This window comes from Schistocerca nitens, chromosome 1 (assembly GCF_023898315.1).
Source record: "Schistocerca nitens isolate TAMUIC-IGC-003100 chromosome 1, iqSchNite1.1, whole genome shotgun sequence".
In the NCBI taxonomy this organism is placed as follows: Eukaryota; Metazoa; Arthropoda; class Insecta; order Orthoptera; family Acrididae; genus Schistocerca; species Schistocerca nitens.
The window spans coordinates 132,027,005-132,041,388 of NC_064614.1; the positions used below are offsets into that span (position 1 = coordinate 132,027,005).

The following is a 14,384-nucleotide window of genomic DNA, read 5'->3' on the forward strand; positions in this document are numbered from 1 at the left end:
TAAAATGTTTTAATCGTTTCAAGGAGGATCGTTTCAACATTAGTGACTCTCCATGTTCAGGAAGACCACCGTGGTTTGAAGAAGCTCTCTTAAACGCTTTAATCCACAATGATCCATGTGAGGGTGCTCGAGAACTGCCGAATGTAATGACCTGTGACCACACCACCATCGCGGCACATCTGTATGCGTTTGGGGAGGATTCTAAAATCGGGTGTGTGGGTACCGCAAGCACCGCGTGGAGTGGCCGCGCGGTTTGAGGAGTCATGTCACGGACTGCGAGGCCCCTCCCGCCGGAGGTTCGAGTCCTCCTCCGGCCATGGCTGTGTGTGTTGTTCTTAGCATAAGTTAGTTTAACTGGTGTGTAAGTCTAGGGACCGATTAACTAAGCAGTTTGATCCCTTAGGAATTCACGCCCATTTGAACATTTGGTACCGCACGCTCTAAACCAAAAATCACAAAAATCTACTGGTGGCCATATTTGCACATTGCTTGCTTATCATCAATTGATTCGGGAGTAACACCGACCATTCCTATCCCGTATCAACAGTAGCGACTAGAAATTGTGTCTTTATGCTGAAATAAAGGAAAGAGAGGAATGACTGAGCCCAAACAAAGCAGCAGTTCCCCGTAAACAGACCTCTGCGCGTCAGAAAAACAGAACGTTTGCGTCTGGTGGAATAGTGGCGTTGTGGTGTACTGCGAATTGCTTCCCCGAGATCTAATCATCACTGCCGGGATTTATTGTCAACAACTGTGACGTCTTGCAGACTCAGTCCAGGAACAACGACCAGAAAGACTGCGTGAAGTCATGCTACTCCACGATACGGCCAGCAAGCATTCTGCTAGACTGACACAAAACTATGCAGTAGTTGGCTCGAGAAGTCATTCCGCACTCACCTTATGCGCCTGATCCTGCGCTCTCAGATTTTCACCTTCTCCGCTCTCTATCGAACAACCTTCAAGGAACTTCCTTTCCGGATGAAAATGCGCTCCGAGTAAGGCTCGACGAGTTCTTCGCTTCAGAACTACGTGATTTCCACACTCACTGTAGCGTTTATTTAAATTATGAAAAAACTCTACGAAATTGTGCGCCAACCTAATACTATGGGGAATATATGCGCGCCGTCGGTTCCAGTGCCTCAAAACACTTTCCAACTTTAATACCTGATTGACTGTGCTAAATCTATAACTTAATGAGTGGATTGTGACAACATTTCAGTATTTTTCAAAACGATTTACAGTTACATGAAATATTGAAAATGCTATTTTTGTTACCGCTGGAAGCCATCAGGGAGGCGATCTGCAACTTGGTGTGGGTAACTGGCAGACCTTTTGAGTCCTTTGGTAATATGCAGCGTGTTTTCAAATTAGTAACATAAAAGTAAGCTTTAATTTTGAAAGGGTTAAATAACATGCAGAAATGTTTGATACCGCACAGAATGCAGCATATCTTCAAGTTTCATTACCGCTTAACACTGATAGTTTCCGATATTCACGAATGTACGACTGCCGAACTGGTTCAAATGTTGCATCAGATACTGCTGGCCAACTATGATCTGGCGTCCTAAGTCACACAAAGCCAGTTAATCTCTGAGATGTTGACTTCCGATAGTTAGTCCTGAATTGTTTCTGAATTGTAGTAGCTGATTTGGATTCACGAAACAGTAACCAAGACCGCGCACGCTGTACGCCGTTATACGACTCCATGATGATTCTTGAAATAACTCATTCGCACATGCCACTTAGCGGGAGCATCGGCAACTAACAGTGTTAGGAGGGAATAAAAATTGAAGATTTGCTGCATTCAATGCTGTGTCAAACATTTCTGCAAGTTATTTACTCTTTAGAGTATTATAGGTTAGTTTTGTATAACTAATTTTTAAACACTGTGTATACATGACGTTTCCGTAACAGCGTGCAAAAGTTGAACAGGACATAGCGGCTGCTCCACTGAACAATTCGAGGCAAGGAATCTGCGACCGTAGAAGCCAGCTTAAGGAGATAATAGAAATAAAATCACATTACTGTGTAATTTTTTATTCACATTAGTTAAATGCAAGTGCCATCATTGACACAATGAGCGTACCATTTGTACTGTGCCTTACAAAATGTGCTGCAGCTACCGACCACCAATCTCAATGCAAGGATGGCATGGGCGAACAACATTCTGACGCACCATGACAAATATCCCTGGTATGTTTGGAATCACAACTACGAATCTGGCAACTAATTCCATCTCCGTACCCACTGCGGCATCATAGAAAAGTGACTGTAGATAACCCCATAGGAAATAATCGAGGCGACATCGCAGGCCATGGAGCAGGACCTCCTCCTCCCATCCAGCGACCACGAAATACTGTACCGCTACCGCTCCATCGTATTGTGCTGTACGTCTCTAAATAGCACTGAGTAATGAATGGGTATATCTTTGATTTATAGCACTTTCTGTCATGGGACAGTGTAAATACGATAAACAGAGCGACGTTATGGACAAGTAAAATAAACAAAACCTGCATCACGACTCCCTAGTAGTCAGGCTCGTCCTCCTCCTTTCGCCGGCCGGAGTGGCCGTGCGGTTCTAGGCGCTACAGTCTGGAGCCGAGCGACTGCTACGGTCGCAGGTTCGAATCCTGCCCCGGTCATGGATGTGTGTGATGTCCTTAGGTTAGTTAGGTTTAATTAGTTCTAAGTTCTAGGCGACTGATGACCTCAGAAGTTAAGTCGCGTAGTGCTCAGAGCCATTTGAACCATTTTTAGCCTCCTCCTTTCCTTGCAGGAAATAGAGAATGTACCTGCATATAAACAGCGCAGTACGTGTAAACTTGTACGCACGTTTGTTGTGAGCTGGAAAACAGTAATGCTAGACAAAGTGGCAAACAAGTTTACTTCCATATCTCTTTAAGCTGGCTTTCCGACCTCATATTCCCTACCCCAAAATGTTCAGTGCAGCATTTTCTGAGTCCTGCTACATTTTTGCACGCTCTTACGGAAACATCCTGTATATGAGAAAGAAGTGTCGCTGTTTGAGCTATGGCAACAGAGAATAGCTGAGGAAACGCGAGAACGGCGATGTGCTCGCCGACAGCGGCAGGTGCCAGAGCAGGCAGGCGCTGGCAGGTTCTGCGGGACTCACCTTGACAGGTCTTCCCCGTGTAGCCCGGCCGACAGGCGCAGTAGAAGGAGTCGACGCTGCTCCAGCAGGTGCCGCCGTGGCGACACGGGTTCACGCTGCACGCCTGGAACACAAACACACACAGCTGCGGTCTAAAAAACTACATTGCTCCCCAAGACTCAAGGACGAACGACAGGGTGACGGTCGAAAAAACTGGAACTTGTTGTTGATGAATGCGAATGTATATACATTGAAGAATTATTCCCCAAAATATTATGCACGAACTCCAAAAAGTAATGATTCTGTGAGCTCTTCACGGTAAATGCTAACAGCCAAACAGTTGCAGGATAGAGATTTATTGAAATCCTTGACCACGGTTTCGGTATATCTAAATATACCTTCATCAGAAGCAGAGATACACTAAAATCATATCCTGCAGTGGAGATACATAAAACAATTGCGCCAAAGGCGCCGCCTTGTTGTGTATTGCAAGTCTACTTGCAGAATTCACCAACGGTGACGCTAAAAGGCAACAAGTGACATAAAATTGGAATACTTAAGACTGGATAATTCTGAATTTTAAAAAAATGTTGAATGACGTAATACTGGAAGATGCAATTAAACGAAATTAGCCGAAATCCTGTGTAGTAAATTAAGTCACCCCTAAGTAAAACAGCTCATGTTCTTTTTCCCCAGTGGGGTTAGACCTTTTTTCTTTTACATAAATAAAAAATGTATTAATAACTTCACAACTTATTGTACACTGAGAAGTGTGCCTTATGCTATAACTTCCGTTTCACCCATCATATAAACGAACGTTCAGCGCTTTGGAACATTTCAACAATTACTGAACAAAGCTGCAGCTTCCTTTCTCCCTTTCTTCTTCTTAGTTGTGGTGGTGCAATCATCGTAGTGCCAAGTAATCCCACATAGTTCTTATGGAAGACTATATTATTTTCTGATATTGTGTTATTGTTTGCTGTTCTACTTTCATATGTGAGTAATAATCTTTGAAAACGGCTGATCTATGGTAAATTACGAGACTAGTGATAAACCAGATCATTCAAATTGCTGGGTGGTTTTGGAACGTGGGTAACGCAGCGTCTGCGATCTTTTCGTTTCCATCACGTCTAAACGTTCTGTGTTGTGTGGTGTATGACAGCTTGTCTCCTGTTGATATAATACCAGAAGTCGGATGCAGTTTCGCAAGTGAACTTCCTCATTATTATAGCGTTGAGACCACATGTTTCACGTGTCAAAGTAGTGCTGCGATATATGTTGTATAATTTTTCGTTAGTTGCTATTGTTTCGTGGACAACCACGTACCACTTGGCTTTAACACAAGTGACAGAAGTTGCTGTGTGGATTCCGTCAGATGACATCCAACTTTATCTGAGGGTAGATCTCCCGCAGATGATTTCGTTTTCTGTTCTTCGTTTATTAAGATATACAGTCGATCGCACTTGATGTATACGGAGATTAACTCAAGAAAATTTGACCAAATATATGTTAAACCTCTTCGTGTCGCGCCGGCCGAAGTGGCCGTGCGGTTAAAGGCGCTGCAGTCTGGAACCGCAAGACCGCTACGGTCGCAGGTTCGAATCCTGCCTCGGGCATGGATGTTTGTGATGTCCTTAGGTTAGTTAGGTTTAACTAGTTCTAAGTTCTAGGGGACTAATGACCTCAGCAGTTGAGTCCCATAGTGCTCAGAGCCATTTTTTTGATCTTCGTGTCGCTGTCATGTCGAATGGCCGCTCCAAGCTTACTGGCTACCATCAGTTAGGGTCGTAATATTCTTGGTACACAGTGTTCATGGGCAACCATTATATTTACTCTGAAAGCCTTTGTAGCTGCTCTGAAAAGCGTGTGCAGCAGGCTGTAACGCCAGCACTACGCTTTCGGCGCGGACGGCAGAGCGGTTGTGTGTCCAGAAACTGATTGTTGTTGTGGTCTTCAGTCCTGAGACTTGTTTGATGCAGCTTTCCATGCTACTCTATCCTGTGCAAGCGCCTTCATCTCCCAGTATCTACTGCAACCTACATCCTTCTGAATCTGCTTAGTGTATTCATCTCTTGGTCTCCCTCTACGATTTTTACCTTCCACGCTGCCCTCCAATGCTAAATTTGTGATCCCTTGGTGCCTCAGAACATGTCCTACCAACCGATCCCTTCTCCTTGTCAAGTTGTGCCACAAACTTCTCTTCTCCCCAATCCTATTCAATACCTCCTCATTAGTTACGTGATCTACCCACCTAATCTTCAACATTCTTCTGTAGCACCACATTTCGAAAGCTTCTATTCTCTTCTTGTCCAAACTATTTATTGTCCATGTTTCACTTCCATACATGGCTACACTCCATACAAATACTTCCAGGAACGACTTCCTGACATTTAAATCTACACTCGATGTTAACAAATTTCTCTTCTTCAGAAACGCTTTCCTTGCCATTGCCAGTCTACATTTTATATCCTCTCTACTTCGACCATCATCAGTTATTTTGCTCCCCAAATAGCAAAACTCCTTTACTACTTTAAGTGTCTCATTTCCTAATCTAATTCCCTCAGCATCACCCGACTTAATTCGACTACATTCCATTATCCTCGTTTTGCTTTTGTTGATGTTCATCTTATACCCTCCTTTCAAGACACTGTCCATTCCGTTCAACTGCTCTTCCAAGTCCTTTGCTGTCTCTGACAGAATTACAATGTCATCGGCGAACCTCAAAGTTTTTATTTCTTCTCCGTGGATTTTAATACCTACTCCAAATTTTTCTTTTGTTTCCTTTACTGCTTGCTCAATATACAGATTGAATAGCATCGGGGAGAGGCTACAACCCTGTCTCACTCCCTTCCCAACCACTGCTTCCCTTTCATGCCCCTCGACTCTTATAACTGCCATCTGGTTTCTGTACAAATTATAAATAGCCTATCCCTCCCTGTATTTTACCCCTGCCACTTTTAGAATTTGAAAGAGAGTATTCCAGTTAACATTGTCAAAACTTTCTCTAAGTCTACAAATGGTAGAAACGTAGGTTTGCCTTTCCTTAATCTTTCTTCTAAGATAAGTCGTAAGGACAGTATTGCCTCACGTGTTCCAACATTTCTACGGAATCCAAACTGATCTTCCCCGAGGTTTACTTCTACCAGTTTTTCCATTCGTCTGTAAATAATTCGCGTTAGTATTTTGCAGCTGTGACTTATTTAACTGATAGTTCGGTAATTTTTACATCTGTCAACACCTGCTTTCTTTGGGATTGGAATTATTATATTCTTCTTGAAGTCTGATGGCGAGTGGAATAGATGCTCACTTTCTTCCCCACAATATCAAACCTGCCTCCCACTACGCGGCACGTGGGAGCATACTTTCATCTGCTGCAAATGGGCGATCGGACTGTAAAGAAGAGGCCCTGCTATGATCACTACGGCGGCAACTTAGCAACCGAATTTCGCCATAGCTCAGAACGCCAGTACATCGGGATTCGCAAATTTGACAAACAGGAAAGCCGACTGCTAGGACCTGTGACCGTTATGTCAGCGCCAGGTTGAACACTGGCAAAGTAGCGATTTTGGGGAAGCCTCTGCTGATGTTAGTTTTGTACTACCCACATTATCCAGATCGCCATCAGTGCTGAATTCCAGGCACCCCCAAAGTGACCCGTCCACAGTGTATCTAAGGCACTCCACTGGCAGTGGGTGCCGGCTGCACAGCCACCGCAGAGTGCAGGGTTTATCGTGAATGCCGTCTTTACCTTGTTGGATCACCACTACGGAAACGTCCTTTGTTTATTTAATTGGCTGTGTGATACTGGAACCAGTGTCATGGGCTAACCCCAGTGCGATTTCTCTTTAGTCTGCGACGACTGTGCAGCTTTAGGATTTTGTCTGCTTTCTGCATCATCTCTACAATAGCGTCTGCTGTGGAGCATTAATAAGCTCGTGATAGTATACATACCAGCTCCCTAGTACGGCCCAAACTGACCGCTGGGTTGTCTTCTGACAACGGCGTCACCCAGATGCGGTGTGAAGGACTTGTGATCAAATTAGGCGAAAGATTTACACAACACTAGTCCGGAATTAAATCACTAGGTGAAGTGGCAGCCAAAAGATCATTAGAGTCGGTCTGCAGAATATATGACTCTGGAGTCACATCATCAGACTTTCAGAAAAAAACATTGTAATTCAATTCCGGAAGATACAGTGGTGGCAATAAAAGAAAGGTTCAAGAGTGGAGCGAGATTAGGAATGATTTTGCCTGTGACTGCGAAAATTATTTTCAGAATCTCTTTTTGTGTCTTGATCACTTTCAGTCACCAGCGCCGTCCTCCGACACACATAGTACACAAGGTGAATCACCTAGAATTTGCAGCCAAATTTCGCGGGAGTGGCAAGTGTTATTTAACGTGTGGCCTTTACGAAAAGCGTTGGCGGTCAGGGGCTAGTATTGTTAGCTAAGAAACAGATTGCAGTAGTACTTATAAAGTGTATTTCTTGTGCAAATATACATTTTTAAAATGGCTAAATGCCTATTGACAATAACACACTAAACGTGTGGTAAATTAGAATGTCAGTTTGCGGCGGCACGGTTACGTTCGTCCATTATCTACTCCTACCTTCAGATCGCCGGTAGGAAAGCCGAGCAGAAACGTACGGTATTCCAACTTTGACCAGGCTGCATGCAACCTAACTATTCTATGAATGGGGAAAAGGTCTTAATTTTGAATGAAAGGTGGAAATACTGGCAAGACTTCGATATATTCTGAATCTTGAGATGTACACGTTCACTGCGAAGCCCGTGATAATCATGCACCAGCCCTTTCATTCACATTTGCAAGTTTATGGTAACGTATTTCCCGAAGTGAGAACAGCTACTAAGCACGGATTCTTCTTCAATGAAAATGTTCGCCATTCTATTAAGTTTATCGGTGTCTAATGCACTCAAGTTTTTAGTCACCGATCTGCTCAATATGCCACGCAGATTTATTGTTTTTTCTCGTACACAAAATTACTTAAAAACTCCGTACTTTATAAAAAACACACCGGAATAAATATACCTTCACTTTAAAACAGTTTTGAAACATGTAGCACAACTAAAACCGGCAAATTATAACTTCCTTGGGAGCTCATACTACACAAGACCGTACCATTGGAAGGCTGGACTCCGACTCCCTTAAACTGCTGTAAGCATTCTATATCTCCAAGAAAAAAGACTCGCGAAGAATACTCCGTTCTGATTGGTCAGTTATCTTTAAGCCCAATAGAAAAACATCATTCTTCCGCGTTAGTCCGCGCTTTTCACGACCAACCAATCAACAACTAACACACTTTCGAAGTGTACTTTTAACCCGAAATAAATATTTAACATTCTCATATTTTGTTTACACTTTACATTATTAACTATTTTTGTTTGCACTAGAATTAGGTTTTCTTTTACCATAAACTTACTTAACATATCATGATACAAAATTCCACGTCGTGTGCATTCACACTACCTTAAAACTTTCTCACACTAGTTCGTACAGCGTTCATTAGTAGAACAATGGTCTACATATTTACTTTACACCACATTCACGTATAATTCACGTTACTAAAAGCATATACAAAATTGTCCAAACATAGATAAACAAAAAAGCCTCCAAGTAATGAACAGAACAATTCACAAAAATATTCTCTAGGCCTGTTTCTGGATTATCTCTGTGCACTACTGGACTCTGGTGCTCAAAATCCTTAAAAACATTACAGTTCTCTCTGTTTAGTCCTGTCTGCCACTGTCCTCTAGCAGATGAAAATTAAAACTACGTACTCGACTGAACCCGCTTCAGACCACCTGTCACTGTGCACGCAAGGGGTCATTCTCCCGATACACAGGCTCTAGACAGGAGCGGTATAAGGCGCCAAGCCTCAAGTGGTATTTGTTTCAGGATCCTAGTGCGGGTCATTTACGAGATATAGGATTTGAAGAACTTCCCACACCGACATTTGTACAATACCTGTGGTAGCACACACTAAAGAGCAACACAACTGCATAAATAAGTTACGTGGATTCCGAAAAGTAACAAGAAAACTGACCATCACAGGTTGTGTTCAAAATGACACCGTCAGCGGCAATACACGCCTCCAGTCTGGTGTGGAATGACGGCTCCACGCGTGCTAGCATTTCAGCTAAGATGTCCAAGCAGGCTGCAGTAATATGTCACTGCATATCAGCATATCATCGGGTGTAGTTGGTATGTTCTTGTAGACAGCGCCTTTCAGCTTTCCCCACAGAAAAAGTCCACAGTCGTCAAATGTGGGGAACGGGACGATTAAGGTAGAGGTCCCCTATGTCCAGTCCAACGATTTCGAAACAATTCGTGAAGTCATTCCCTGTCGGCAGAGGAAAATCTTCAAGGATCCGTGGAAGATGGTCTGCTAGGAGGCTGCGATACTTGTGCGGGTTCAGTATTCTGTCGATGAAATAGGTCCTACGACCTATTGGTCCACTATCCCACACCAGACGTTTACACTTCACGGACCCTGACGTTCGACCTGAAGAGGCCAACAGGGATTGTCAGCAGGCTAATAGTGCATGTTTCGGAACTTTACCTGGCCATGACTGGTAAATGTGGCTTCACCACTATACAAGAAACATTGTACATCTGAAGTATACTGACTTAATAAACATCTGCAGAAGTTAACTCGATTCTCATAACCGTATCTATGCAGCTCTTGATAGAGAGAGAGAGAGAGATGATAGTGATGGAACCTGCGTAGGACATCTGCATGGCTCATGTGGATGAACTGCAACAGCAGCAATAACTTTAATTTCCCCCTCACCTGTCGTCACATGCTTCCTTCTGTTACAACGTGTAGGTGTTATGCTACCACTTTCACGTAACTGGGTGAAGAGGTTGATAAGTAATAGCCTAGATGGCTGACGTCTACTGGGGTGTGTTGCCGCATACGCCGTACAAGAACGAACTGCACCCTTCCTACAGTCTCCAGACAGCAATTCTGCATTGGTAAATCCCATCGTCCACTCACGTCCCGCTGCTTGGACTGTCACACAGTAACTGACCAGCAAGTCGCAGTGCACTCAAGAAACACACAACCACACTATAAGCAAATATAACAACATCGTACCTAGCAAGTACTCAGGTTGGATGGCACAAACAAGTGTCGGTGTGGAAACGTTTCAAAATACGATATCCCCTACGCGACGCGCACTAAAACCACTGACATTCTAATTTACCCAACCTTTATCTTGTTAATGTCAGCAGGCATTGTTCCATTTAAAGAATTGTATGTCTGCAGAAGAAATACACTTTCTAAGTATTATTACAATCCGTTTGTTGGCAAGAAATACAAGCCCCCGACTACCAATTCATTCTGTGAAAACCACACATAAAAAGGACTTTCCCTTTCCGTAATATTTGTGGTACAAGTTTGAGATGATTCACCACGTATATACATTTAATCGATATGAGGTATATTTTTCATAGGATCAAAGCTTGCTGTCATTATTATCCACCACGTCGTGCACCGTAAAACCTGTATTAGGAAGTCTTGTATGACGGCATTTGTCTGGAGCGTCGCTCTGTACGGAAGTGAAATATTGCCGCTAAGCAGTTGTGACAAAAGGAATATTGAAGCTCTTGGTATTCTTTCAGAACATTTCTCGTGGAGGAAAAGACGTTCGTGGAGTTACAACTTCTGCTCCGTTCACCACCATGGTCTACCGCCATGGTATAAATGGACCGAAGAGGGTCAGTCCTCGCTGAAAACAGCAATCATTGTATTTTATATATATTTTATTGCCGTCGAGACTGTTTTAACCCATTTTAAAGAAGCTTTCTGAAAGTGGTGCTATAGAAAACTGTTGTAGATTAGATGGGTAGATCGAATAATTAATGAGGAGTACTGAATCGAACTGGGGAGAAAAGAAATGCATGACACAACTTGACTAAAGTAAGGGATTGTTAGATAGGACACAATCTGAAGCATCAAGGAATTCTCAGTTTGGTAGGGGATGGAAGAGTAAAAAGTGTAGAAGGGACGCCTAGGCGTGAATACAGTTATCAGGTCAAAATGTAAGAGGGTTGCCGTAGTTACTCAGAGATGAAGGGGCTTGCACATGATAGAGTACTGAATCAAACCCGTCTTCTAACTGAAGGCCCCAACAACATCGCTTCTCTGTTTCTCGGATTTCGGTGATGAAGGTCGTCTTACTGGAGTTTACTGACTTTTATTTACCCATGCTAATGTTGTCATTTCACCTCTTAAGTCGCTGCTAGGCGCTTGTAGAACTTCGTTTCGGAAACGGGTGCGAGATACTCAAACTAACCTTCTTTCTTTAAAAAGACATGACGTAAAGACATAAATTAATGGGATATTGCCAACTATAGTTGTGATGTATGACAAATCCGTTCAGGTGAAATAATTAACTAAAAGTGGTTTACCATTGGAGTACCAAACAAATATAAATTTTAAGAAGAGCAAGTCCACCTTACTAAACTGTTCGCCCGCCCCCCTCCCCCACCTCCCAGGTTTACTCTCCTCCCATTAAGTGCGATTCGTTGGCACATTTACTTCAGTCAACTGTTATATCGCAAATATGTGCAGGCAATTTGTTACGAAAATTTCTCAGCTTTATAGAGCTAGATCACCTGAAATAGCCTGTTCACATTTTAAGTAGAAATATTTGTGTTTTCCTTAGGAAACGGTACTAAACGTTTTGCCCTACCTGCCATGTCAACGCGAGTACTAAGCAATCACAAAAACGTTTTACTATCATAGACGTTTTGAGCTTGCAGAAAAAATAAAGAATTAAAGATGGGTTCACCGTTTTGCAACGAAACAAATTATTATTTTGTTTTAACACCTGAACATATTTCACTACACTTGTGGCATCATCAGTGGGTTTTTTCCTTTTGTTTTTCTGAAATACATACATACAGATTATTTTTATTTTAGGAAATAAGTTACGTCACATATTGTTATTATTCAGATTATATTTGACCTTTACCTTTTTTTTTACATTGCGTGTATCCTGTGGCTGCCAACCGATATTAGCGACATGTCTAAATCAGTACAGCAAGTCATCTGCAATCATATAATAAGTTGAGATGTCGTCTGCATTGAATTTGTTTAGCAATATAATCTAAATTGTATGTTCAGGTAATACTCACGGCGTCTGACAGTTTTTGAAGTTACCGTTGTAGTATTTGGCTTGTCATGAGCTGTGAGGAGCTTGTTTTTGTGTGCCAAAAGTGTTTCTGTGTAGTTGAGCTGAACATGTGGACATTGGTAAAAGTTTTGTGAAGCATAAGTATGGCAGACTATTTCATGTACCGTCAAATTAATGCATTATATTCCGTATTTTAACAGTTTATAAACGCGTTTTCTCCTGCCTGTTTGTGAATATTGCGTCTTTCTATGTTACTCTAGCTTGGACGCACGTTTCACTGTACAAATTTACGTTTTTTAGGCGCTTCCGACTGTCTTTTTTTTACTGTTTTGTTGCTTGTTTGTCATCCGCGAATTTTTAATCCGTTCCGTTTTTTTTCTTTTTTTTTCGTTCTGCGCGCGCGTGGATGTGTGTGTGTGTGTGTGTGTGTGATTTTTTAAACATCTTTGGTGTACTAATATATAGATCTGTGGTTAATCTGACTGGCAGCCACAGTTCACACACAATGTAAATTAAAATGTAAGGTGCACATATACTTGAAGTAACAAAATTTGATGTATCATATTTCCTAACTTAAAATAATCTGTATATGTGTATTTCAGAAGAATAAAAGAAAAAATACTAAAACCATGGTGAAACTTGTTTGGCTGTTAAAAGAAAATAGCAGTAATTTGCGTACTTTGGAAAAGACTGACCCACCCTTAATTGATTGTTGTAAGTCTTGAAACACTGAAAGGGACGCACGCAGTTGGCATTTACATATGAACAGACATGACGAGCAAACATCTTCCATCGAAAACTGTGGAAACTGCAAACAGTCTCGCGTCTACATTCGCATTCCCATTCCCTGTAAATCCCCCAAGTATTCTGCATTTAAATTTCTCGCTATTTTTCCGCGTAGCTGCAACATTTTTCCTTCGTCGCGAAAGCGCCTCTGGGGGTAAAAAGGAGATCCTTTTAAAACGTAGAACAACAACAAGAAGATTACAGGCAGCGACCCGGCTGCTCCCCCGGCAGACATTCCATGGAAATGACTTCCTCGCGGCAGAGCAAGAAGTTTGCAGCAACGTCGCAGCCGCTTCCGAGAGCGGGCGGCTAAAGTGATTTAGCGTCGCGGTAGGATGTCGTTAGCTGCAGGGGCGTGTTATCCAGAAAAAAGGAGGGGAAAGAAAAAAAGAACATGTCTGACGAGTCACTCGTGCCTCTTAATCCGCTTACAAGCCGCGGGCGGGGCCAAGTGCCACTGCCCTCCCCCCCCCCCCCCCCCTCCGCCACATAACTGCGCAGCGTCTGACCTCCAAGTACTGAAAACATGAAAGGATGGCGGACCAGTACTACCGTTTGGGTAATCCGTGATTATTTCAGAAGTAAAGGCCGTGTGGGTGTCGTAACGTAACAGCCTTGAATTTTGTACCGGAGTATGCGATACACAGTTTTTACTTGTATCATGTATCGTGTTACCATGTGACTGTATTTCACATACATTGCCCATTATGTAATATTATTTGGAGAAGTTGAAGAGTATACGTTAAACTATAAATCTGATATTTTAAATAAGCTATTGACACGGTTATATACCATTAAAATAAAATCATCAAATTTATACTAATAACAATGCCATTGTGTAGCGCAGCTTTTTTGCAAACGAAATTATCGTTCAGAAAGTTCTATAAAATTAGGATACAAAAGCCACACTGTTTAGCAGTTTGTAACGTAATGTGTAGAGTAACTTGCTGCATGAAAAATAACCCAACACAGTGGGCTAATATGTAGATTCTAGTTGCTGTTGTTGTTGTGGTCTTCAGTCCTGAGACTGGTTTGATGCAGCTCTCCATGCTACTCTATCCTGTGCAAGCTTCTTCATCTCCCAGTACCTACTGTAGCCTACATTCTTCTGAATCTGCTTAGTTTATTCATCTCTTGGTCTCCCTATACGATTTTTACCCTCCACACTGCCCTCCAATACTAAATTGGTGATCCCTTGATGCCTTAGAACATGTCCTACCAACCGATCCCTTCTTCTAGTCAAGTTGTGCCACAAACTCCTCCCCAATTCTATTCAATACCTCCTCATTTGTTATGTGAGCTACCCATCTAATCTTCAGCATTC

The 14,384-nt window shown here is 42.4% G+C and overlaps 1 protein-coding gene across 1 annotated transcript in view; it reads right to left on the reverse strand.

Annotated features, from left to right (window-relative positions):
- Positions 1 to 14,384, reverse strand: part of LOC126210057 (delta and Notch-like epidermal growth factor-related receptor) — a 364,547-nt gene that overhangs the window by 26,468 nt on the left and 323,695 nt on the right. The window contains exon 9 of the mRNA XM_049939540.1: positions 3,134 to 3,236. Within this exon, the coding sequence (XP_049795497.1) occupies positions 3,134 to 3,236 (103 nt within the window). The remainder of the gene's footprint in view (positions 1 to 3,133; positions 3,237 to 14,384) is intronic.